This window comes from Cydia amplana, chromosome 8 (assembly GCF_948474715.1).
Source record: "Cydia amplana chromosome 8, ilCydAmpl1.1, whole genome shotgun sequence".
Classification (NCBI taxonomy): Eukaryota; Metazoa; Arthropoda; class Insecta; order Lepidoptera; family Tortricidae; genus Cydia; species Cydia amplana.
In genome coordinates, this window is record NC_086076.1 from 1,263,657 (window position 1) to 1,291,140 (window position 27,484).

The window sequence follows — 27,484 nt, forward strand, 5'->3', positions numbered from 1 at the left end:
GTGGTGCAAGTTTTGACAGTACGGTTTGAACGCAGAGGAGTTAGAACGTAACAAATATGTTAAAAAATAAATGTTTTTAGTGTTTATAGTGTGTTTTAGTGCTAATATGTGTTGTGTAGTGTAGTTAAGTGATATTGGCATATAAGGGATTTATTTAAAGGTAGGTTAACGTTATATTTGGTACTTACAGTTATGTTTACTATAGGCGGAACTTTCTTTGAGTCATCAAGGACGTTTTTAGGGTTCCGTAGCCAAATGGCAAAAAACGGAACCCTTATAGATTCGTCATGTCTGTCTGTCTGTCCGTCTGTCTGTCCGTCCGTATGTCACAGCCACTTTTCTCCGAAACTATAAGAACTATACTGTTGAAACTTGGTAAGTAGATGTATTCTGTGAACCGCATTAAGATTTTCATACAAAAATAGAAAAAAAACAATAAATTTTTGGGGTTCCCCATACTTCGAACTGAAACTCAAAAAAAATTTTTTCATCAAACCCATACGTGTGGGGTATCTATGGATAGGTATTCAAAAATGATATTGAGGTTTCTAATATCATTTTTTTCTAAACTGAATAGTTTGCGCGAGAGACACTTCCAAAGTGGTAAAATGTGTGTCCCCCCCCCTGTAACTTCTAAAATAAGAGAATGATAAAACTAAAAAAAATATATGATGTACATTACCATGTAAACTTCCACCGAAAATTGGTTTGAACGAGATCTAGTAAGTAGTTTTTTTTTATAAGTCATAAATCGCCTAAATACGGAACCCTTCATGGGCGAGTCCGACTCGCACTTGGCCGCTTTTTTTAAGTTAGAGCTTTGCGCAATGATACTAGATATGTAAGGTCTTTATTCTTAGATCTATTTAGCATTACTCGATTTAACCATCCTACTTACATTTTAAACTAGACAAAAATATGTAGGTAAGCTAAATGCCAAACGATTTTAATAACAAAACTTCCGCGAGACAGACATATTAAATATATTAAAAACGGGTCACTCACGTATTTTAAGTCGAAAACGGAGTGAAACATGTCGAGCGTTTTCGACTTAAAATACGTGAGTCGACTTAAAATACATTTAATAGAAATGCCAAACGGTTAGCAATTTGCTAATTTAAACTACCCTTGGCTCCATTAGATTTTCATACAACAAATCTCTTCCTTATTTCAAACAATCTGGTTGCGATATATGTTTTCAAATAGGTAGTTTAATAATCAGTTACTGTTACGTTTGTTTGTTTTCTTTATTAGGTAGGTACATTGTGTAAAAAAAGATTTTCTGTAGATTAAATGAATGTAAACGGATCTGGAATCGTAAAGATCCGAACTGTTTAAAGAGATCACGGACACCTACATACCTACCTGACCTTTCATTCATAAGATACTGAATACAACTCACCATTGTTGTTTAACGTTTACCTAGATCGATTGTTTATGGTTTCCGAAGTCCCTTTGAAACGGAAATAGGTACCTACTTACCTGCATAAACCTTGTATCCTCTGGGGTCTGGAATGCAATAGAAGGAGAAGACAGAAAATAATTCCATAAAGCACACATACACAGGACAATAAGATGAAAGAAATAAGATGAAGAGAAAATAATTAAATAATTAATTAAATTAAAACAGCAAAACAAGAAAGAATTAAGGGAAATAGTAAGTATCTGTAGGTACTACAAAGACAGTTCGATTCCCAAAATGTATCCAACCGATCTGATCTTAGCTTAGTACAAAGGCACAAGAGGATTGGATAGTAATTTGGCCAATCCAACCGCCATTTTAGAATCTAGGAATTCTAGGATAGGTAGGTACCTACCTACACAAGGAAAACAAGGTTGAACTCCTATGAAATTATGACGTTTAAATAACACTTGCACAGTCACTGGGAAATACAGCAAATTTATTTCCTTTATACGATCACATATTGTTCGATGTACTCCTCAATTAAGCTCTTCTGATGAAGAATGAAGGAACTTCAGGATAGTACTAATCTTCTTTTATTTTCTTAACAACTAGATATACATGTAATCGTTTAGGTTTTTTGGAAATCTATGCAAGATATGTGCAGCCGCTTCGGCTGTACGGTGCAGTCTAAATGTAGGTACGCGGAACGGGGAGCCGTGACGTATGTGTGTGACGTCATGTGTCGTCAACTGGTCTTCGGCCGAGTAGGTACTTATGTTGCGCCAACATCCTCCCGCCTCTTAAAGCCTTGGCTTTAAGCCTTATCTTCATCTAGGAAGGGGCATATCCTATTGATGGCTCGTCGAATCGTGCCTTTTGTTGTGAGTATGTCCGCGACTCTACTTGCTCCATCGCTTCCAGGATATACTGCCTGTATTCGTCCCAATGGCCATTTCAGTGGTGATGTCGCCTCGTCTTTTATCAGGACCATCTGACCGGGCTTGATGTCGGGGCGTCGCTGCTGCCATCGGGTACGCTGCTGCAATTCGCAGATATATTCTTGACTCCATCTCGACCAAAAGTGTTGCCTTGCTTGCTCAATCCTTGCGTATCTATGAAGCCGATTAGGATTGACATCTTGCAAATCAGGTGCCGGTAGCGAGACAAGGGGTCTTCCAATGATAAAATGCCCTGGGGTGAGAGGTGCTAAATCGGTTGGAGAGGATGACATGGGACAGAGGGGCCTGGAATTTAGGACGGCCTCAATCTGTGCGAACAACGATGTCAACTCTTCGAAAGTTAAGTGAGTATTGCCTACCACCCTTTTCATATGAAATTTCGCAGACCGGACAGCTGCTTCGTAAAGGCCTCCAAAATTTGGAGCGTACGCAGGTGAAAAATGAAAGACTATCTTATCGTCTACTAATGCATCTGACACAGAACTGGAGGCAGCATTGAGAAACTCGCCTATCTCGCGACTGGCGCCTACGAAATTTCTCCCATTGTCACAAAATATCTCTCGAGGCATTCCTCGTCGAGATATGAAGCGACGCAATGCTAAAATAAAATCTTCTGTGCTCAGAGAACTTACAAGTTCCAAATGAACTGCCTTTATCTTAAAATCTATAAAAACACATAGGTAACTCTTATGGAGTTTTGCACCACGACCTTTCCTGTTACTCACAAAAAATGGACCGGCAAAATCAGTACCTACCACCTCAAACGTATAGCCAGGTGTTACCCGCTGAGCTGGCAAGTTTCCCATGATTTGCTGAGCTACTTCTCCTTTCATTCTTTTGCAGCGCGTGCAATTGTTGTAAGTACGTCTAGCAAGTACTCTGCCATTTAAAGGCCAATAGTGTTCGCGAATGACTGACAGAAGAAGTTGTGGCGGCGCGTGTAACAGTTTGAAGTGGAAATATCTAAACAACAATTCAGTGAAGTGATGTTTGGCATCTAAGAGAATAGGGTGCTTTTTGTCGAAATCATAATTAGAGTTATCTAATCTTCCTCCCACTCGAATCAATCCGGAGTCATCGACAAAAGGAGTTAATTTACCTAATCCAATGATAGACTTTGGATTACTATCATAATTAGGAAAGCTTTCTCTTTGTGACAAATAAGCTAACTTGGACTCTGCTTGTTCAAGCTCGTCCACAGTAAATGAAGTGCTAGCTTCACAATTTGGTTTACGCAGCAAGCTATTGATAAATCGACACATGTACGCGAATATCCTTCTAAGTTTAAGAAAACTTGAATAATTTGACATATCGATTATCGGTACTGTCGGTTTTTCAACTCTTGCCGCATATACACGTAACTCAGGTAAGCTCTTTTCTGTCGCTTCAGTTTGATCTGGCCACTGATCAATTGTATCCTGCAGGAATGCGGTCCCTCCCACCACAGTGACAACGACTGTAGCTCGTCCGGAAACACGCCTCGTGAGGCAAGGTCACTCGGGTTTTGTGCTGAAGGGACATACATCCATGCAGCATTCGAACACTTATCATTTATTTCAGCGACTCGATGCGACACAAAAGTACATAACTTATTTGTAGGAATGCGCAACCAACCCAAGACAATTTTACTGTCTGACCAAAAATATCTTTTTGCGATATTACAGCGTAAAGCTTGCACGACCTTTTCACATAAACGCGAAACTAGTAAGGATGCACAAAGCTCTAATCTTGGGATAGTCGTCGCCTTCAAAGGCGTGACCTTTGTTTTAGCGCACAAAAGTCGAACCGTACAATGCCCTAACTCATCTACTGATCTTAAATAAATACATCCTGCATATGCCTTTAACGAGGCATCCGAAAATGCATGGATTTGAATTTCAACCGCATTTCTACAGCTGGCGTGGCGTGGAATACTTATTTCCTTTAAGTAATTAATATTGTTGACAAATCTGGTCCAGATACAGTTCGGCGCCTGAGGTATTTCCTGATCCCGGTCCATGGACGGACGGAAGCAGTTAATGCACACTTTTAAAGTTTTTATCAATGCATTTCGCTCATCAACTGACATCTGATTTAATTTTTCGCAGTTATAAATTAAATGATCACCGTTACATACACGACATACTCGCGCATTACTTATGTTTGAGTTGCTCGATGTGTTAGAATCGCTCGCCGCGGCAACAAATGATTTTTGCACTTTATCCATTCGTTTATAATTAACTTGCTTATTCTCAGTTTTTTCACTAGTAGTTGTCGCCGAAATCATTTCCAACACATCGGCCCTCTGACGTAAAAACTCATAAAAATTATCCAGAGTAGGATTCTCCGCTAAGCTATTCCTATACTCTTCCCACTTCGTGCAAGTGGCGGTATCTAATTTGCTTGCAAACATAAATATAATAAGTGTGTCCCAGTTATCTGTTTTTTCACCTAAACTATTTAAAGCCCTCAAATGTTTTGACACATGATCAATTAGAAAACGCAAAGACTTATCAGACTCCCTTCCTAACAAAGACACATTAAAAAGTGACTTAAGGTGAGTATGAATCAGCTGGCGCTTGTTATCAAATCTATCGCAAACTAGTTTCCAAGCGGCGGAATAATTAGCCGCCGATATTTCTAATGATTGAATAACAGACGCTGCGCTTCCTAATAAGGATGCTTTTAAATATTGAAATTTACAAATATCACTGAGATTATCATTGTTGTGAACAATCGATATGTAAACATCACGAAACTCTAACCATTTGTTGGTACAACCATCAAAGCTAGGCAGACGTATGGTTGGTAGACGTACACCACCCGCGTCCGCCCCACTGCGGGACGAGCGCGAGTCGTCGTCCGGGCCCCCATCCAGCGAGGAGCGAGGCTCATTAGCCGCGATCAATTCCTGCGCCTGACTAATTGCACAAAAGAATAACTTTTCTGTATTTTCCCGCTCACTAAAATCCTGCTCGCTGGCTGGTTGTCCGTCCGTTTTAACCTTGGACTCACCCACTTCAATGATCGACTGGATCTTATCATATTCCTCAAACAACAAATCCACTTTTCGCAATCTTAATTTAATTTCATTTAAATTTGCCTTAGATACCTGTTTTAATTTCTTAAACTCTTCTAAATAGTTCCTAAATGTAGTTAATCGACCCTTAATCGATGCTCTTTTCGCCTTCAATTCTGTGTCAGACATGTTGTAAACTAATTACGAATATAGGTCAAGCGGTTAAATAAAAGTGCAATAAATACCTGTTATGTACGATTGCCTTATAAGAAACAGCTGTTCGTCTCACCGGCTGATAACCAGAACAATAGCACTCGGCGCAGGCGACTGAGGGGCCGGCGCGGGCGCACGGGGCGGGAATCCTCCCTTTTGTTCTAGAAGTCGGCGTCGGGGGTATTCCACTCCGCCTCTAGATCCCGGTGGTAATTAGCAGGTCCGTTCTTTTCCCGTAAATACTTGTTAAAATGTAGTTTGCAGATTCGTGCTATGCGTCCACATAGCAACAGTAACACGGTCGCCAAAATGTTCGATGTACTCCTCAATTAAGCTCTTCTGATGAAGAATGAAGGAACTTCAGGATAGTACTAATCTTCTTTTATTTTCTTAACAACTAGATATACATGTAATCGTTTAGGTTTTTTGGAAATCTATGCAAGATATGTGCAGCCGCTTCGGCTGTACGGTGCAGTCTAAATGTAGGTACGCGGAACGGGGAGCCGTGACGTATGTGTGTGACGTCATGTGTCGTCAACTGGTCTTCGGCCGAGTAGGTACTTATGTTGCGCCAACACATATTTAATACGATTTCCCGCGTAATAATTCTTATCATAAATACACAAACACCAGCTTAAATCGCATAAGTTTAATGTTTTTTGGTGTAAGGCCATCGTAGGTTCTCGTAATCCCTTCAGAATCGTCATAATAAACCCTTTTTCCATTTCGCGAGCGTCTCCCTGTATATAGGTACCTACTCCCTAAGTGCCCTATCTCTGTTTACTAACACCGCACTATCCTAAGAAATAGAGTCCTAGAAATAGTGTAGTCTAAAACGGGTTTTAACGAGGTTCGACTGTACTTATTAACCAAATTAGGGTAATATTACCTTGAGACTAACGGGAATGATCGAAAAGAGAAACTTTTACCGTAATTTGAGCCTTGGGTTGGGAGACCGCGTTAACGGTGCACTCACCTATGTGAATATGGTACACTTTGTTGTGGTTTGTGTGTGGTTGTGGTTTTTATACCATGTAGGTGGCAAACAAACATACGACGCGCCTGCTTGTAAGAAGTTACCTACCGCCTAAATCGGCGCTCATATCTACCGCCTATGGATGTCGTCAACTCCAGGCGGGTGTATCACATATTGATTTGTCGACTCCTGAAAACTGTACCTAGATAAATTTTAGGGTTCCGTACCGCAGAAGGAAAAAACGGAATCCTTATAAGATTGAGTGTCTCGCGAATTTGTTCCAAAACATTGTTTTGGCAAGCCACACTAGCGTCTTTTGAGCGTCGGCGTCTAGTCGTCTCTATGGAAAATGGCGTCGTTGCGCAGTTGCGCCAACGTTGCGTCGAGCAGCAGCCAGCATAGAATTGACTCGACACCCGACGCTCGGGAGACGCTAGTGCGGGGTGACCCAAAGAAAGAAAATCTGGCTATGGCTATAACGTCAAGCAAGTAAGTTAGAAACTAGAGTCAAACCAACCTCATCTCCCAATAAGTCTCGTCTCGTGACACAACCCACAACCTACGTAACTCCGTATGCCAGTGACCCGTTATACCACTATACCACCATCCAAACGCACATAAATGCGCAATTATGAACTCTTTCCCAATGTCATAAGAGCTATTACGCAAACATTATTATCGTGGTTTCTGTACCTAACAATAGTCGTGGGAAAATGACGGTGTGTTGTTCGTAACGCTGCTAAAAACAAATGAGTCCAACGCTTATAAGAACCAATGAAAATGTTTCCTTAGATCACGCATAGTTGTTAAGGCTCTGGAGGGCAGGTTAGGGCCCCCCCACATCTAGCGTCTCCCGAACGTCGACGCCTCACCAACGCCCGCGCGGCGGCGACGCCGCGCTCCCGCAGCGGCGACGCGACGCTGCGGCGCCTCTCGAACGTCGACGTCGCAGTGACGTCCGCGCGGCGCCGACGCCGCGCCGACGCAGCGCCTCCGCGACGCCAGCGGCGACCAACATCCACTCAGACGCTCCGACGCTCGACAGCCGCCACTGACGTCGAGGAGGCGCGGCGCTGCCGCGGCGCCGATGCCGCGCGGACGTCACTGCGACGTCGACGTTCGAGAGGCGCCGCAGCGTAGCGTCGGCGCTGCGGGAGCGCGGCGTCGACGCCGCGCGGGCGTTGGTGAGGCGTCGACGTTCGGGAGACGCTAGATGTGGGGGGGCCCTTATACTGGTAATAGAGAGTTTGACTCGGTAATGGATAGCAATATGCCAAGGTTTCCCTCTAGTCTAGGAGAAGTTTTTGTAAGGCTTAGGTATATTATGCGGTTATGGTTGGAGAGTTTGGTAAAAAATGCTTGTTCCTTCCGGTTTAACCGACTTTATTAATTAAAAATAATGTTTTCATATAAAAATACGTTTTTTTATATCACAGGCTACTGTGAGATGTAGGTAGGTACCTATAGATATTTGTAGATCGTGTTCCACATCTACTGCACTTGCTATATATATCGGAAATGCTCGAATTTCAAAGATATGTGGAAATCCGTGGTCTCAGCCTACCCCTCCGGGAAATGTCAAATGAAACACAAACGTGGCCCCATGCCGCCGCGCCAAACGTACGGTCAGCAACACGTATGCTCTAAATTACTACGTTCAGTAATTGTATGAAATGCATTGAGGCGTTCGATCACGTAATACGGCATAACAAATACGGATTTAAGGCAATTAAATGTAAACATTGTATTAATGTTATTCATTGGTTTGGTTAATTTGCGCTTGTTACTTCCATTTCCCTAAGGCCCATTTTCATCATTCTACTAACCCGGAGTTAACCGAATAAAACTTGAGTTACCATGGTTACCAGTATACAATTCGACACTAGGTTAATAACCGTTTAACCGGATAATCCCGGGTTAGTTGGATGGTGCAAGTGGGCCTTATTGTAATAATTTCGAAAATGTGTAATCTCAATAATCTTAATCATGAATACAATAGAATTACACAATTAATTTAAAACCGTAAAGGCCATGCCAGGATAAGCTAAGTGAATCTGCCCCCAGCGAGTTTTGGCTTGTAATTTTTTTCGATGATGTCGCTTTGTATTGGTAACAAGTAATGCAAAATTTGAACCCCCAAAAGTTTATAGTTTAAAAAAAAACGAAATCTGATCTTTTTGCAATATTTTTTTTTCTAGCCAGCCGATTTTGACGTGCGTTATGTACTTATAATGTGCATATAGTAAAGACAATTATATGACATGAATTATAGGATATATTGCCATACAAAATAGAAAAAAAACACAATTACTTAAAAAAAAATTACTTTCACGTCAGCGACACTTCCAAATTTTTCACCAAAGCTAGCCTCTTTAATAAGTTACAAAATAAATGCATAAAGGTCCCTTTTTATAGTTTTTCGTAAATAACTCTTAAACGGTGGCCCGTAGCAAAATATGTTCTATCTCATAAGTAATCTTCATAAAATTTTCTACAAAAAACGTTCCGTACACTTTTTCGCTAGGATCAATATTTTAAAATATATTAAGGTGGGAAAGCACGTATAGTTTGTTCTACAAGGTCGTTTTTTTTAGTTTTTCGTAAATAACTCGTAAACGGTAGCCCACAGCAAAAAATTATCTTTTACAATTTTTATATACATAATCTATTTGAGATTCTTTATAAAATAAATGCTACGTTTTTTCGCTAGGATCAATATTTAAAAAAATATTAAAGGGGGAAAGGGTATACGTCTGACAAGCGTGGTTTAAATATTGATCCTAGAGAAAAAGATTGAATAACCTTTTTGTAGGAAATTTTATGTTAATTATTAATGTTATAATTATAAAACATTTTTAGTTATTAGCTATCGTTTACGAGTTATTTACGAAATACTAAAAAAGGGAACCTTCGAATTAATATTCTCCCTTTAATATAGATCCTAGCGAAAAAAGTAGCATTTATTATATAAGGAATCTCAAATAAATTATTTATGTAAAATGTTTTTTTTTTCTGTGGGGCTACCGTTTACGAGTTATTTACGAAAAACTAAAAAAAGGGACCTTAAACTTAATGTGCGGAACCCTTGGGACGCGAGTCCGACTCGCATTTGGCCGGTTTTTTACTTTTCGTTTGTCGATGTATGATTGTCATCTTGGCTAGATGTGGTCGAGTTTGCAACAGACCGTGATGTAAGGCATTGTCTTAGAGAAGTGGGATAGTGGGACAGTGGTACAAATACGTACCTACAACTTGTCCGAGGCGGCACGCACACACATTTTATGCAGTATGCACGCATAGCTACTTTTAGGGTTCCGTACCTCAAAAGGAAAAAACGGAACCCTTATAAATTTTTTGACTGTACTTATATATTTGAAAAGTACTTACATATTTTTATCATAGGTATACCAGAGCCTGCAACCATTGGGATAACACTTTGGAGCGTAACGATTCGAGATGGGTAAAAAAAAACAGTAAAATGATGTACAAAACCAGTCATTAACCGAAGTTCGAAAGTATCGTATTGTGATGTTTGTGTGGTAATGGGGCGAAACGAAATCGTGACCGCGTTACATTCTTTCACCAAGAGAGCATTTAGAGAGATCTATTGTGCGAGAATTTTTAACATTCTTTGCTGAACAGAAGGGCTATGATGCGGCCATCATAGCCCGTCATAGAGACGGCTCTCTTTATCATTTGTCACCATGCCTGTCACGTTCTAACAACTATGTAAGTGCGAAAGTGACGCATGACATGACTGGTGATAAAAATACGACCATGATACCGCTGCAGAAGTTTAGTAGGTAAAATTATTTTCAGAAAATATTATTTTAATTTGTTTTTATTTCAAGTAGACACACTACTATATAAATTATAAACTTTAAATAAATGTCATATACTAAGAAAAAGTGACCAAGGCCTCCAGTGCCCCAGGCTGGAATCGAACCAGCGTCCTCTGCTATCGCGGCAGGTGCCTGTGCCATTCGGCCACTGGGCCACAGCGGCATAGGTCGAATTTTTCCAAGTATATGCACTTCTTACTGAAGGCTTATGGCGCCCCCTGGCCACCTCTAAGGTAGAACACTCTAACGAATTCGATGAAATTTCCTATATAGGGAGTTTCGGGGGCGAAAAGTATTTTTGAATACCTACATATGTAGGTAGGTATATGTTTTCCGAACAAAGCTTGGTGTCCCAGATATTCATTATTATGCGAGTTATTATGAGATAAGTAGTACTGATGCCTATAGGCTAAAATGGTTCAAATTTAAAAACCTGTACAAAATCGTTCGGTTTCATACTAACATCAAGCGCGATACGACTTGAGAAATGGAGTTGCGTCAATCACGGCCAGAGGTGCCAGTAGGCGCACAGTCAAGCAATTCGAAACTTGCCATTGCGACATTTATTGACTAAGACACTTATTTGAAAACAAATTAGTACTTGGTTAAAACAACCAAGAACGTTTAGCAATAATTGCTTGTTTGTCAATTACAAAGCTTTATTCCGCATTTTAAATAAGTCTTGGTTGTATTCAACTAAATAAATTTTAACGAAGCCAAATTGGTACTTTGCTAAAGCTTATTTTTTTCCGTGAATGAATTGAGATTCCTAGCTGGCCGCGTAGCCAATGTGCCAATCGCTTACGCTCCGTGGCGATCGAAACGCAACTGTCACTGTCGCACTAATATGGAAGAGTGATAGAGAGACACAAAGCGTTTCGTTGTCGAAGCGACAGCGATTGTCAGCTTGGCTATATCCCGTGGAGCGCCCTAACAAGACACGTGTGCCAGTAACTAGTATAGGAGTTCCATACTACGGTAATTTTGGGGCGCTCCAGGGGATATAGGCCGGTTTCTACCTTCCCGATGAAACATTCCATAGGTATATTGTAAACATGTTTTCACGTATCACCTTTCTTTTTCAGATGGCAGAAATAATCCCGAACCGCCGTAAATTCGCGATCATCGTGAACGAGCCGAACCCCCTCATCATCCTCCTTATCCTGACGCTGCTGGGGCTGTGCTCGGCTCAGGTCATCAACAGAGCTCCTCACTTTGTGCCTCAAGCCGGCGACATGTCCCAGCTCAGTCTGCCGGAGGATACTCCTGTGGGAACACCAGTTTATCAGCTACAAGGTACAAAACCAAAGGGGGTTTTACTAGAGAAAATAAGTTTAAACCTAGAGGTCCAGGGAACACCTGGTTAAAAACTTTCCAAAGTTTGCACCTCCATTTCGTGCTTTTACATCCTCGTTCATAAGACCATTAGCACGCATATAAGGCCTCCCATATCTAACTCACACTTTTTGAACTTTTCCTTTCTTACGAGCCCAGGCAGGAGGCAGTTTTTTTCAAACCGTGACCGTACCAACATTCTCGCATTTTGTCTGATATTACATCAATATTAAATGTATTTATCACTATGTCCAAACGTTTTATTTGCAGGTATAGACCCGGAGAACAGTCAGCTGCGGTACTCCATATCGGGACAGTTTTTCACTGTGGACTCCCTGACTGGCGTAGTGACGCTGGCCAAGAAGCTGGACCGTGAAGAGCAGCCGTCTCTGGAAGTCATCATCAGCATTACAGGTTAGTTTTTGGGAGCTCCCATAATCTCATAATAACAATTACAAGTGGACGAACGTCTTTGCAGTAACCCAGTCTCATTGTCCAGTTTGTCCACCCAAACTTCAATCCATAGACCGTTATACTGTTCACTTTTTCTACATTATAGTCGCAATGCCAGCTGCGACCGGTTCATGGGTGTCTATTGTTGCGCATGTGAACGGGTTTCAACAGGCGTTCTACAATGACAATAAAACTCTCCAAGGGGCCTCTAGATCAAACCCGTTTGATCTATATCCCCACGACGCAAGCCTATCAAAAGACCGGGATTTATAGGCCTCTGAAATCCAAGTATAGGAATTACAAGTGGTAATGGTATGTGACTTGTCCAAGACGTCCCGCCATCGTTCTGTTTTTTCCTCGGCGGCCCTCTGTGGTATCCCGTGGGTCCAACTCAGTAGCTATTTTGGCCCACATTTCTGAACTTTAACGAATGAAATGTTCTTAAAATATCGGGGGTCTATCGAAAACAGTCGGTTTCAATCCAATGTTTTTCATTCTGTACTGTGTTGTGGCTCTAAATCAGTGGCTCCTAACCTTTTCACTCCGGTCACCCCTATGACTAACTAGGGAACCTGATTTTACCCCTCCTCCCAATGGTGATAAAAAATAAAACATGTACGTTTGTTGTATTGTTATATTAGGTTAGCTTATTTACCCTCGTAAAATACCAGTTTTACCCCCAGGTTAGGAACCACTGCTCTAAATAATTTTAGGTACATAATTTCTTTTATTTCATTATTTCAGATGAAGGTATCGCCAACGCAGACCCCAACACGGTGTCCCTCCGAAGAGTGATCCCAGTGAAAGATGTTAACGACAACCCCCCTGTGTTCCACAACAGACCGTACATACTCAACATTAGCGAAGCGACCCCTGTCGGCAGCGAGGTTGAGGTATGCTTCTGTTAAGGTACCGCACGGATTCACACTGCAACAGCATTAAAAAAGTAATGCTGCAATATTGCAGCGCGACATTGTTACTGCAAATGTCAAAATTTCCGGGCATCAAAATTGACTTCCAGTACTTACGTACAGTCGCCATCAGATATATCGGAGCAGTCAAGGCGCTCACAAATATCTGAACACGCCTCTATTGTCAAGGCATTAGAGTGCGTGTTCACATATTGTGAACACCTTGGACGCTTCGATATATCTGATGGCGACTGTACTTACGGTCGCTACAATGTAAGCCGAAGTATTTGTGTGACAAATTGTTGTATTAGTACCGATTTCAATCTTGACGTCTCAAGCATTACCGTAGGCTGGTATATTTAAAATCAAAGCTTGGCGCGGTCGCCATGTCAGGTTTAAGTTTTTAAACATTCATTCACAAACACAACACACAACAAAGTAACTTACAGACTACTAGGTGTCTGCTAGATGTATCATTAAACTGTACTAATCTTACATCTTTTTTTAGCTGAACCCAAAGATAATAGTGACAGACCGCGACGAAGGCCACAACGCCGAGATCAAGGTCACCTGTTCGACCAAAGAGAGGGGCAGCGATGCTGAGGCCTGTGCTACCTTCAGAGTTGTTACTGACATGGTATGACCCAGATTATTATACCATAACGGGGTTATTGAGGAATTTCTAAAAATCTCCGTAATTAAGTTCTGATGGTACCCTGGTGATAGTTTGTTCACATATGATATGACGGCATAGCATGATAGCTCCTTCCACCCTTGGTTGAGTAAATTCCTCGTTTGATTTGACACCTTGGCCTAATATACCTAAATTATAAAAAAAGAATACCTCTGTTTACAGCAGATTATTAGAGATCGCGGTTCGCGGTTAGGATATTAACTATCAATTAATATTAATTTTCAAGCTCGTCGTATTTAAATGAACACACATGAGTTTCATAATGGACTAATCTATTACCAATAATTTACAATTGAGTGTAAAAACTGTCTGTTGGGTGAAACTTAGATGTATTCTAATTAAAAAACTAATAGCTATAATATTGTTAAGGATGATGACTCACCGCGACTGACATACACGTGATGACTTTGCCTCTTACGTAAATTTATACATCATTGATTTTTAATTTAGTTAAGAATATGTGGAATCATATTTGTAGTCCGACGTCATGATTTTTAAAACTTTCCAATTAACACAATTAGGTACCTGATAGTACATTACTGCACTGGCCGTGAAGTAAGGGATTGCAGGACGAGATTGCGGTAGACGGCCGAGTCCGACGAGTCTGACGAGGCCGGATAAAGCGTCTTACAATCCCTGTTCCGCGCAAGGATTGTATAGTGCTTTTCTTAAACCTGGTGTCATTTTTTGACACGTCACATATAGCTTCTATCCGACAAAGAGCAACGGCCGCCCGTATTTCTAGCGAGGACCGATTGACTCAACAAATGATACAACATAATAAAAAAAAAGTCGCATGTATGCTTGCAGAGAGAGTGGTCGTTGGCTTTATGTAATATTTCCTCTGTCAGTATAATCTTAGTGAGCAAATTTAAAAAGTTAGAGCAGCGGACAATAATGTACGTTTCATACTATCTCCCTACATTACTTCTTGGCCTAGGTCAATAAGTAATGTAAGGAGCCATAAGTGAGCAACTTCATGTCTTCATTTCGTGACATTAACGCATAAATTTTGGAGTATGTTTGAGAAAATTTATTTAATATATTATATCAATTTATTGAACTTTCCAGATTTCCTCAAACGAATTCCAAGCACGACTGTTCATCCAACGACCACTAGACTACGAGAGCCGCTCAGCCTACGTGTTGAGTTTAGAAGCAGCCGATGCCTCTGATAAGCCTTTACGCACTTTTGCCAGTGTAGCTGTTGCTGTAAGAGACATACAGGACCAGCCGCCAGTGTTAATCAACGCGCCATACTCTGCCACAGTGCCAGAAAACACTCCACCGGTAAGACGACATTCCCCCACCCATTCCACATTGTAAATGCCATCCATGCTTTCCATTCGACCTTCTAAATGTTGCATTATCTAGTGTAGAAGTAGAATATATGGCTGAACTATGAGATCTCGGCCTGTTGAGTTCAGAAATGACTAATGTAAGATACTAGGTTAGTAGGTTTACTTTCTTCTGTTTGCAGCTTTATTTACAACTGAGGCAGAAACTAGAGCTCAGCCTTCTAAGAAAACATCGGTTAGACATATTTTCTATGTGCTTTATCTACCACTGAAACAGATAAAATGGCGTGACTATTTATACAGGCTCAGCCGAGTTTGAGAACTTATTCACTATGAGAGCTCGACTTGCAACTCCCACGCTTCAAGAAGAAATAATTTAATAAAAGCTGAATTAAACATTTTCCAGAACACCAGCATAATGGAGATAGTAGCTAAAGACGGCGACACAGCGCACCCACGACCAGTCTTACTGACCCTCGAAGGGGACAGTGAACAGTACTTCAAGCTGTTGCCAGAGAGGCCTATCGGACGAGCTGTGCTGGTCGCCTCTGACAACCCTATCGATAGGGAGAGCGATGTCGTCATGCAGAATGGAGGGGTTTATAACTTCTTTGTTAAGGTAATTATATGAATTTGTGGATATTGATGAACGACTTGTCGATGATGAAGAATTTTTCGAGAGTAGTTTTCAGGCTTATTTATATGCGATTAATGACAGCGAAAAAATCTAATCACATATTTTTTCTTCAGGCTACAGAACTGATAAACAACGAAGTGCCATCCGACTACACAGTCACGCCAATAACTATAGTAGTAACCGATGTTGACGACCATAAACCTAAATTTAATAAAGACCAATTTGATATTTCGATCCCTGAAAACATCGAAAACGGAAGCCCTATACCTGGTCTATCGATTTACGTTGAAGATAATGATATTGGACAAAACAGCAAATATGATTTGTATTTACGAGATGTTTTTAATTTGGAAGGAGTGTTTTCAATAAGCACAGATCACGGTGATGGCAGAACTCCAATTAGTATAAAAGTAAAAGATTCTTCTCGACTTGATTATGATGTCGATGATGATGATAAAAGACTATTCAGCTTCGATATAGTATCATCTGTTGGTAATATAGAATTGAGTTCAGCACGAGTTAATATAAAGCTACTTGATATGAATGATAACGCACCGATATTTGACCAAACGAGTTATAAATTTAATGTTTACGAAAATGCTCCTATTGCGAGTTTGATTGGTGATGTAGCAGCTACAGATAAAGACTATGGTATTTTTGGTGAAATCGAATATTCACTCACTGGTTTTGGATCTCATTTGTTCAAAACTGATAAAGCAAAAGGGAATTTGTACGTTGGTCAATTACTGGATTACGAAAAGCAGAAGAGTTACAGCTTGACGCTTATAGCTAAGGATGGAGGGGGTAAACTCAGTACTACCAGTGTGTACATTGAGGTTTTGGACGTGAATGATAATGCTCCTGTATTTGAAGTTCCTGAGTATAGTAGAACTATAAGAGATGGTGCGACTAGTTTTGAACCACAATTCGTGGTTACGGTAAGTAGTACTTTAGATACTTAATTTTAATCCACTGATACAAAAATAAAAATAAAATTGAACAAATATTCCAATGTGAAGCGTAAAAAATATAGTAGCAAAGATAAAAAAACAGTCAACATTTCAGATAGTCATGCTTGATTAATAAGGTTAAAGTGTAGGTATAAGGGTTGTTAAGGTTATGGTATTAATAAGGTGATAGATTATAAAAAGAGAAATATTGCTTTGACAGGCTACAGATGCTGATGGCCCGTCGCAAGGAGGTGGTCGAATCAAATATTCTCTAGAGTCGGATAACAGCATCACCCACAAAGGCAATGTTTTTGCTATCGATGAGGATACTGGTGAGATCGTGATTCTTGAGAAGGTTGAAACTATGGACACTCCTAGAGGACAATATGAACTTGTTGTGAGAGCTACTGATTATGGTAAGTTAAAACAGTACAGTACGTACAATTTAGACTGGTTTATGAATGAATGAATGAAATATTTATTTCAGGCAACTAGTGGCGCATACATAAATACTTTAAAACGAGCATACATATTATAAGAATATAACTAAACACTAAAAATCACATTATGATTGTTTATGATTGTTTTTTCTACATAAAAGACTTGCAAATCAACCCTTAGGTAAACCTCCTCTCCACAACGAAACCCGCGTCTACATCCGAGTTGGCGTGCCGGGCAACCAGCGCCCCACCTTCAAGGGCAACTACCACCACTACAAATACACCGTCAACCAGCAGCCCGACATTAATGAGGAATACACCTTTGAGCTAAATCCGATGAACTATAAAGCTAGCATCAAAGAAGATGCCAAGCCTGGGCAGAACGTTACGATGGTTGTGGCGAACGATCCGGATGGGTTAGATGATCTTTTGACATATCACATTGTATCGGGATCTAAAGATAACTTCGTTATTAATGAAAAGTAAGTGTCATATTAAAACCCCAAAGTGTTTCTAAGAGATATTAATTAATTTTTAATAATCTTAACATAACTACATAAAACTAAAAAAAGGCAAAAGATTAAAACTAAAACTACAACTAAACTTATAATAAAAAAACTGGCTCCAACTCGGTGCCTTGTGGCAGTTGTGGCAAGGTGCCTAGAAGTCCGGCGGTGTGAGTGTTATATTGATAATATTATATCTTTTGTGTTCATCAGATATCTCCCTAAAAGCATCATGTATATTTTCATTTTGGCGAAATGTAATTGAGAATGTCATCGGCGCGGCCTTAAATTTGTCGTTGAAAGCATCCATTTAATTAAGATTGGTTTGACCTTTTATAGATCAATGTGTTTGTAATCTTGTTATGCACTTACTTACTACTTTTAGTCTAAGATATATTTTTATTCAAATTATGGCAATCACAACACCAATCGTTGTTTCAGGACTGGTCTTATAACAGTATCAAACGATGCCAATTTAGATCGAGACGTCAACGCAGATCGTTACGAAATAATAGTCTCCGCAGTCGACAGCGGCGTACCCATCCCTGAAACCGCAACCACCACAGTATTCGTCACCATTCAAGATGTCAATGATAAACCACCTAAATTCAATATTACCGAATCAACCACTTACATTTCGGAAAAAACTAAAATTGATGATGTTGTTACACAACTAGTCGCTCACGATACAGATGTTAACGCAGTTCTTAAATACAGTATCATTGATCCAATAAAAGCTTTTTCCAAAGCTGGTGTCCATTTGAAACCTAACGCACAATATGACTATAAACACATTTTCCGTATCAATGAAGATACTGGTGAGATTATAGTCAATGGTACTTTAGATTATAGTCAAGCTTCTATAATCATATTGACTGTTAAAGTAGTCGATATAAATGCAGAGGTCGAAAAGGATAAACAATTCGATGTCGTTGAACATACGATTTATATCCAACCTTATAATGATAAAAATCCGCAATTTACAAATCCTGGTTGGTCAACTTCCCACCCTATAATTTATCATAAGATCAAAGAAGAACAGCCAATAGGTAGCACTGTTTTGGTGTTAATAGCTGAAGACCCAATATCTGGACACTTAGTGTCAGGATTCAAAGTCGTTAATTCTGAAACTGGTCTGTTACAAGTGGATCCTTTAAGTGGACAAGTAGTTTTAACAAAGCATCTTGATTATGAAGAACTGACGACACCTAATTTGACATTAACTGTGAAGGCGACGAGTAATGATGGAAGTAAACATACGATGGCGAAAGTCATTATTGAAGTGATGAACTTGAATGATAATCCTCCTAAGTTTGATAAAGAGGTAAGCAATGAGATCTATGTAAATCATCTCAATCAATCACTTTACTTCAAATTAGTGATTTAAAAGTAATTTTGAGCAATTTTATTGTAAAATTTTTGTACATTTACTGTAGTATCCATTACTATTGGTAAGATTATCTGTGATTGTCTTTAAACTACACCAGCCAAATATAAAATTCGTTCTAGTGCTTGGAAACATAGCACTTAGGCATCTACACACGTACCCCATCTTATCAACAAGACTTTAAAAATTAACATTTTAGATACTTTCAATGACATTTTATTTCAGCTCTACAAAGTGAGTGTCCTAGAATCAATAAAAGACCAAGAGCAGATTTTGACAGTGACGGCTAATGATGCTGACGCAGTTTTAACTGAAGAAGATAAAGCGAAAGGATATTCCGATATACGCTATACATTAAGAGGAGAAAATTCTGATCTTTTTACCATCAATAATGTCACTGGAGTTATTAAGGTAAATTATATTAAATAAATGATTGGTTACAATTAAACTCAAACTATTGTAAGTAATCATGTTGAAATTAAAATTTAATGGCTAAATTAGAGATCATAATTGGCACACAGTCGCAGTGCACTGAGTAGTTAATGTATTACCACTCGAAAAACCCTGATGAGAAACGCCGGACGCATTCAAACATTTCGCGTTAATTTGTGACTGATAATAGGTAATAATCATAAATAGGCATTGGTAGGAAAGTGGACAAATTTTTCTAGTACCAATGAGCATGATGTTAAGTTGTGGTTAAGTGTAAAGATATATTGGTCTTTAACCTCGTCTGGAAAATTCTTCCTGTAATTTTATTGCATTTTTCAGCTGGCCCCAAACAAAACGTTAGACCGCGAACGTCAATCCGTGCTAAGGCTTGAGATAGTAGCGGTGGACATGCCAGAAGGAGGCGCTGAAAGACTGAAAACTACTGCCACTATACTCATTGATGTTCTGGATGTGGATGATAATGCGCCTACGTTCGAGAAAGCTGTGTACACTGGTAAAGATTTATATTGCATAATTACTTTACTAACTAATACATTAGTGGATTGTTACTGGATGGATGATTTGGTCACGCGACAAAGATTTTTCAATGTCACCTGCTTCGTTTGGAAACAGGTTCAAGTGGAAACCTTGCGAATATAAAATAGCCGCCATGCAGCGTGTAATGATCATTACTTGTTGAAGAAAACTTCTTTCGAAATTATGTTTGCTTTCTCACCAATTAAGTACCATATTTTCTTTTTCTGCAGCGGTGGTTCCAGAAAACGTGCCAGTCGGCATTAGTGTCATCAACATCACTGCCAGCGATCCTGATGAAGGCCTAGGAGGGGAAGTCAAGTATGAGCTGCTAGATGAAGGAGAGGCTAATGGTAAGTTACTCGTACAAATTAGTATAAAATAACCAGGCCAAGGGTATTACGAAAACATGGAAGAAGACGTACCTACCTCGTGGCTCAAAAACCTCAGGTGTTGGTTCAAGATGAGCACCAGATCGCTGTTTCGAGCTGCAGCGTCTAAAGTGGAAATAGCCCTAATGATAGCCAACCTCCGGCAGGACACGGCACCATAAGAAGAAGAACCAGGGCTACCTAGGACGGTTGATGAAATAAAACCTAAGTATGTATAACTAGTTCTTGATTTTGTCTGAATGGTATTAGCGTCTCATCAACGATTAAAGTAGGTAACTCATTCAAAATTCAGCATTTGAAGGAGAACGATATGAAACGAGAGGAGTTCCAGGCACGCCCAAAGTCAGCCTTTACATAGGTATTTATTATATCGGTGTGATATCATCATGCTTAAATCTCTAAATCAAAATCCAATTGTAGGTACACATATTGTGATCGAAATTGGTTAGGACATCAACGTCACCAATAATTATCATCTTGAGTTAACATTATGTTTGGTTTCCAGGCTTGTTCACAATCGACGTGAACACTGGCGAGATCAAATCCCGCCGCGACCTGACCGGACGCGGGCGCACGGATCCGTACCGTCTGCTCATCGGAGCCACGGACGGCGGGGGACATAATGCCGATACGTCACTGTCGCTGTATATCGGGGACGTGTCCGCCAACGACGGCGTGCCGCACTTCATCCGGCCCGCGCCGGGGGAACAGCTTAGTGTGAGCGAGGTAAGCGATATATCATCTCAGCTAAGTGTGCTGTAACTTGGTGTGAGTGGACTTCATTTTGGGGGTGTCTGGCTTCGTCCTCCAGTTTATGTTTCAGATTACCAATTAAAAACCTTTCTGCCATCAGAATTATTTCTCTGAGATTCACTTCTAATTTAATCTTGCTGGGAAACTCATGATTCGCCCCATTGCCTCCATGGGTCATTTAGAAATTGCTTTTTCACTTAAATGAAGATTTACACTGAGCATTCTTTTCTTTTTTGCAGAACGCAACAATAGGCTCACCAGTATTCCAAGCAGTAGCAAGTGACCCTGATGACCCTACGCAACCGTCGGGGCGATTACTCTACTCTATACAACAGACCAATGCCGACGCTAAGTCTTTTGCTATAGGTGAGTAACTACTACAAACCGACTACTCTAGCCAACAGTCTAATATCAACGATCAACGCTGAAGCTTTTGTCATCGGTGAGCAAATCTCTAGAACGACAGAACATACTAGGAACTAGGAAGTTACCAGTATAGTAAGCTGCAGCGAATGTCCTAACCAAACCCACGCAGCTGTCAGGCTGGTTGCTCTACTTCATATAACAGTTGTTAAGCTGACGTAATAGCTTATGTAATCAGGGAGTAACTCTCCAGACAGACCATGATGGCAACTAAGACTTTCTTTACTTACCGTTGTGGCGCAACGACCCGAAGTGGATCTCGGCCTCCGATACCAAAGACCGCCATGCTCCTCTTTCCAACGCCGTTTCTGTCCAGCCGACGGCGCCAAAGTTCGCTAAGGTCTTTCTGCACTTCGTCTCTCTAGCGGTACCTATAGGGTGTCCAGACTTTCTTTTTAACTTTCAAAATTTTGTTTCAGACCCCCAATCCGGCCTGATCACAACCCGCCAGTCACTAGACCGGGAGCGTAAAGCCTCGTACACACTAGTACTACTTGTCACAGACCGGGGCTCGCCTCCTCAGCAGACGACTAGGATTGTGACCGTAGATGTCACAGATGTGGACGATCATAAACCACACTTTGCTAGGAACTTAGTAGGTTTCATTTTCATATTTTATTTTCAACCGAACACATATCGGTCTGGTTCCTTTTAAACCAGTCCAACCACAAACTTGAACATGATTCTAACCCAGAGAAGGAACTGATAACAAAATATAACATTGCTGGATGGGCGTACTTGCCACAGTAAAATGACTTTACAAAAGTGGTTATTTGCCTACTTTATACATTTATTCGTCTTTATTCGGTAACCTCTATTGATTTAAACTATTTTAAGAATGTAACACAGAGGGAATTTTAAATGTGTCCTGACTAATCTAATCTATTTTTAGGATGACCCACCAGTCCTCCTGACGACCAAAGAGGAGATACCAGTCGGTACCATCATCGGAGAGCTTCAGGCCGTAGATGAAGACATAGGAAACAACGCAGCCATCGACTATGCCATCACTGGTATGATACCAATCCTTCCACTTTTACGATTATCTTAACATCCTAAGGCCCAAGGTCCTACCTATAGTACCTCTTCTATTCGATGAAATTTAAATCCTATTCAATTGGAACAGTCGCTTTTACATTGTTACATTCAATTTTCCAACAACGCAAAATCAACTCTATTTCCTAAAGTAGGTAGGGTAACCAGTAGGTTCAAATTTCAGTGGCAAATATTGGATTTTTCATTGGCTGGGATTTAGGAGGTTAAGAATCCACGAATCTTAACTACTCAAGTATTTCAGAAGAAATATCCTGCAATGTAATATCAACTTTAATTGTGAAGTAATAAGGTTGCAATTCTTCTAGCCGGCAACGACCTCGGCCTGCTGAAACTCGAGCGCACCAACGACAGCAAAGCTCTCGTAAAGGCCGCAGCGCGCATCGACAGAGAGGCCATTGCAAGGATACTAATCACTGTCAAGTGCTTCAAATATGGAACCAAGCCTAAGTTGAATAAGGCTTATAATCGATTGGTAAGTATTTAAGTAAAACGGTTTGGCAGAAGTAGACACGCTTTTTCTAAAGGGTTGCTGATTCTCCAACAATGCCACTAGGTTCTTTAAACTCTCCTGCCCTAGTAGCACGGTCGCACTTTTATCGTTTATCACCATGCCTGTCACGTTCTAACAAGTATGTAAGTGCGAAAGTGACGGGCATAGTGATAGTCGATAAAAATGGAACCGTGCTGAGCCCGCTGACGGCACTGCTCTAAAAATCATCGTTTATTTCTAATTTAGGGTTATTCATTTACGAGGTATTTTTTATCTTTAATTCTTTAAATGTTACCTTTTTTTGTGTTGTTATTTTATCCAGCTGTCCAAAGGACCATATTGGAATAGTTTGTTAGAAAAAATATTACTAGCATGTTTAGCGGGTAGCATAGGTATTACGGAAATGGCTTATATTAAGTGCCACAAAAATGCATGTTTGATGATTTGAACATCATAAACTTTTAGTTTACAGTTTTTATTCTCCTGGACAACTAACGGTAACCATGGCAAAAGTGATACTAAAAGTTGATTGACACCCACACTATGTATACCTACTTAAACGACGTATTCTGAATTGGTTTTTCAGGATCCCTCAGAAACGCAAGCCCTAATCAAGATTCTAGACATAGACGACCATCTCCCTGAGTTCGAGAGCGCCAACATGACAGTGGGAGTGCGACTAAACGTGCCGATTGACACTGTCATTGCTACTGTCAAGGCCACTGACAAGGATCCCGACGCGTTACCTGTTCAGTACAAGTGAGTAACATCATTTTCTAAATACCAAATACCTACCATGACACTCGGTAGCAAAGTTTGTTTGCCTTGAAACCCTCGCAACGCTCAAGATTCTATTTTCGACCCACTCGCTACGCTCGTGGTTTAGGTTTAACACATTGTGCCGAAAACCCGACTATCGGGTATTTTATGATTTCGTTCCCAGGCCGGACGACCCGATAGTCGGGATCGTGGTACTACAGCTTTATATGACGAAATGGTTGTGACCTGGCGCGGATGTCTTGTTTAGCTGGGTGGCAATGAATGTGTTAATTTTGGAATCTTTCGCTTGCTCGGGTGCCAATATCAGCACGAGGGGTTAAACAACAACTTTACCCCCTTGTAAAACAAATAACTAATATCACAGATTCGTGAACATGACCTTCGAGTCTCCGATCCGAGCCCGATCTTCCAACAACGTTTCTGACGTGATTTCGCTCAACAACAACACGGGAGAGCTACGGATCATGAAGAACCTTATACATTATGCCGATGGAATATTCCGGTACGTTTTATTTGGGTGAATCAACTTTTTCTTGTCACTCGTTGCCATGGTTACGTTCTCCTGACTCTTTAAAACCTGATTTTTAGGCATTTAAATTCACCAAACACGCTTTTTTGTGATACTTATAATTCTTATAAACCCTTTCCATTGAGGATCGTACCAAGCGTGTCAGAAGAAGGTGGTGTACAATGTCTTCTAACAAACTATGGTACTATTGTCTCTTGGCTGATCGGACAGAATAACAACAAGAAATAGTTGATTCACCCATTTACAGTTAGGTTCAGTTCTCTGCAAAATAGCGTGTATCTTTTTTCTCTAGCGTATCTCCTGTCTCAATTTTTGCAAAGATAAATTCACTGCCTACTTAGTCAATAATGATAATCCCTAATCCCCATCCGCTGGGAAAGCCTCTGCAGCTAAATAATTTGCTCAGCAACAATTTTCCATAATGTTGCAATTAGGTATAATTACAATTCTGTGTTTCCTTTACTTGATGATTATCATAAGACCGTATTTTTCAGATTAACCGTCCGAGCTAATAATTCTGGAGACCCTGAACGAAATAGTGACATCTTAGTCGAGGTAAGTGATAGACAGTGTTAGAAGTTGTAGACAATGCAAGTAGACATTGCTCTGTGGATTTTCGAGCACAAACATGGCAGGGTCGCCATGTAAGGTTCAGTGGTATGTGGAATGAAACAAGCAGATATTAATTAAATAAACTGAAGTATAATTCAAAAAATGGTATTTTAATTATGACAGTTCATTGATTAATATAACATGTATAGGTAAAGGTAAGTACCTACTCTTTTATTTCTGAATGTTTTTATTTACTACTTAATTATGTCTATGTGGATGATTCTTTTCGTGTTATTACTTAAATTTGCATGGTTTCTGATTGTGCTAACGGATACAGAACTGGTTATTCTTAGGGCTCATTTAGACGGCGCGCAAACTCGTATACTATTTTAGTTAGGTACCAACATTGCGGACCATGGAGGTTACATCAATTCAGCCGACCGGTCAAACGACGCAATGTAATCAAACTAGCATGCGAGTTCTCGCCCCGTCTAAATGAGCCTTTGGTTTGTGGGAGGTTTACCACGTCCTAAAGCTAATCAGATTTATTTTCAGGTGGTAGTAGTTCGAGAACGCGACCTGCTCCGCCTGGTGGTGAGCGCGCGCCTCGTGCCGGCGCTGCGGGCGCGCGTGGCCGCGGCCGTGGCGCCGCGAGGCCTGCGCTTGCAGCTGCACGAGGCCGCCGCCTTTCACGACACTCCGGGGTAATATATTAGTTATGTCTCCTGATTATGGGCCTACCCCGTCGATAACTCATCATCATCTTCCTCGCGTTGTCCCGGCATTTTTGCCACGGCTCATGAAAGCCTGGGGTCCGCTTGGCAACTAATCCCAGTAATTGGCGTGGGCACTAGTTTTTACGAAAGCGACTGCCATCTGACCTTCCAACCCGGAGGGTAAACTAGGCCCGTATTGGGATTAGTCCGGTTTCCTCACGATGTTTTCCTTCACCGAAAAGCGACTGGTAAATATCAAATGATATTTCCTACATAAGTTCCGAAAAACTCATTGGTACGAGCCGGGGTTCGAACCCGCGACCTCCGGATTGCAAGTCGCACGCTCTTACCGCTAGGCCACCAGCGCTTTTTTACCCCGTCGATAACTACAATGGGAAATACTAAAATAAATATCGATAACTACATATAAGAGCGTTTTCACGTGCAATCCGAATGATCCGATATCGAAGGGTCCTTTTTAGGGTTCCGTACCTACCTCAAAAGTAAAAAAGGGAAAAGGAGAATAGGATCACTCGTGCGTCTTGTCTGTCCGACCATTCCCCTCCCCCCCCCCCCTTTATCTCCGAAACTGCTGGGTCTAAAATAAAAAAAAATACACAAAGTAGTTCTTTACCTATAGATGACAGGAAAACCTATTTGAAATGTACAGTCAAGCGTGAGTCGGACTTAATCTACGGAACCTATGGAACGCGAGTCCGACTCGCACTTGACCGGTGTTTCGTGCAATCTTTCTGGTTAGGCCACGCCTATAGCCCCTATAGGGTTCAATGATAAATAACTTAGGAGTATAATTAATAAATCTTTTTATTATTTCAGACCGTGCTTCCAATTCCGAAAGACCGACACCGGCGAAGCCCTAACCCCGAAAGCGATGAAAGCCGTCATCCGCTCCCTGGGCACCGAATTTCAACAGATCTTACAAACTTACGACGTCCACAACATCACCAGCTGTGGTGTGTCTAGGGCCACGCACACACCGGCGCAGCATGCGTTGTTGGCGCTAGCTGGGGTGCTGCCTATCGCTGCTTTGATAGCGGCTTTGGTGTTATGCTGTATGCATTCTAACGGTGAGTCAGCTCTATATCTGTATCTCTCTCTAACAAGTGTGACTTGAACATTACCAGCTGTGGTGTGTCTAGGGCCACGCACACACCGGCGCAACATGCGTTGTTGGCGCTAGCTGGGGTGCTGCCTATCGCTGCTTTGATAGCGGCTTTGGTGTTATGCTGTATGCATTCTAACGGTGAGTCAGCTCTATATCTGTATCTCTCTCTAACAAGTGCGACTTGAACATTACCAGCTGTGGTGTGTCTAGGGCCACGCACACACCGGCGCAACATGCGTTGTTGGCGCTAGCTGGGGTGCTGCCTATCGCTGCTTTGATAGCGGCTTTGGTGTTATGCTGTATGCATTCTAACGGTGAGTCAGCTCTATATCTGTATCTCTCTCTAACAAGTGTGACTTGAACATTACCAGCTGTGGTGTATCTAGAGCGACGCACACACCGGCGCAACATGCGTTGTTGGCGCTAGCTGGGGTGCTGCCCATCGCTGCTCTGGTCGCTGCATTAGTATTATGCTGTATGCATTCTAACGGTGAGTCAGCTCTATATCTGTATCTCTCTCTAACAAGTGCGACTTGAACATTACCAGCTGTGGTGTGTCTAGGGCCACGCACACACCGGCGCAACATGCGTTGTTGGCGCTAGCTGGGGTGCTGCCTATCGCTGCTTTGATAGCGGCTTTGGTGTTATACTGTATGCATTCTAACGGTGAGTCAGCTCTATATCTGTATCTCTCTCT

The 27,484-nt window shown here is 41.0% G+C and overlaps 1 protein-coding gene across 1 annotated transcript; it reads left to right on the forward strand.

The window, feature by feature from the left end:
* Positions 1–26,922, forward strand: LOC134649954 (cadherin-23). Its single transcript, XM_063504756.1, has 24 exons — positions 1–160; positions 11,479–11,689; positions 11,999–12,142; positions 12,926–13,074; positions 13,601–13,729; positions 14,858–15,076; positions 15,491–15,703; positions 15,835–16,659; positions 16,892–17,087; positions 17,293–17,593; positions 18,059–18,941; positions 19,230–19,415; positions 19,776–19,950; positions 20,204–20,323; positions 20,868–21,088; positions 21,355–21,481; positions 21,958–22,133; positions 22,431–22,551; positions 22,900–23,066; positions 23,671–23,843; positions 24,229–24,366; positions 24,888–24,948; positions 25,501–25,649; positions 26,499–26,922. The coding sequence occupies exons 2-24, from the start codon at positions 11,479–11,481 to the stop codon at positions 26,794–26,796; spliced, it is 5,382 nt and encodes a 1,793-aa protein (XP_063360826.1). The 5' UTR covers positions 1–160; the 3' UTR covers positions 26,797–26,922.
* The last annotated feature ends 562 nt before the right edge of the window (positions 26,923–27,484 follow it).

Excerpts from the sequence above, each read along its gene's own strand:
- LOC134649954 (XM_063504756.1), top strand. The coding sequence starts at position 11,479 with ATGGCAGAAATAATCCCGAACCGCCGTAAATTCGCGATCATCGTGAAC. Across the intron at positions 15,704-15,834 it reads TTTATAACTTCTTTGTTAAG|GCTACAGAACTGATAAACAA; the intron begins GTAATTATATGA and ends TTTTTTCTTCAG. Across the intron at positions 19,951-20,203 it reads CGAGAAAGCTGTGTACACTG|CGGTGGTTCCAGAAAACGTG; the intron begins GTAAAGATTTAT and ends CTTTTTCTGCAG.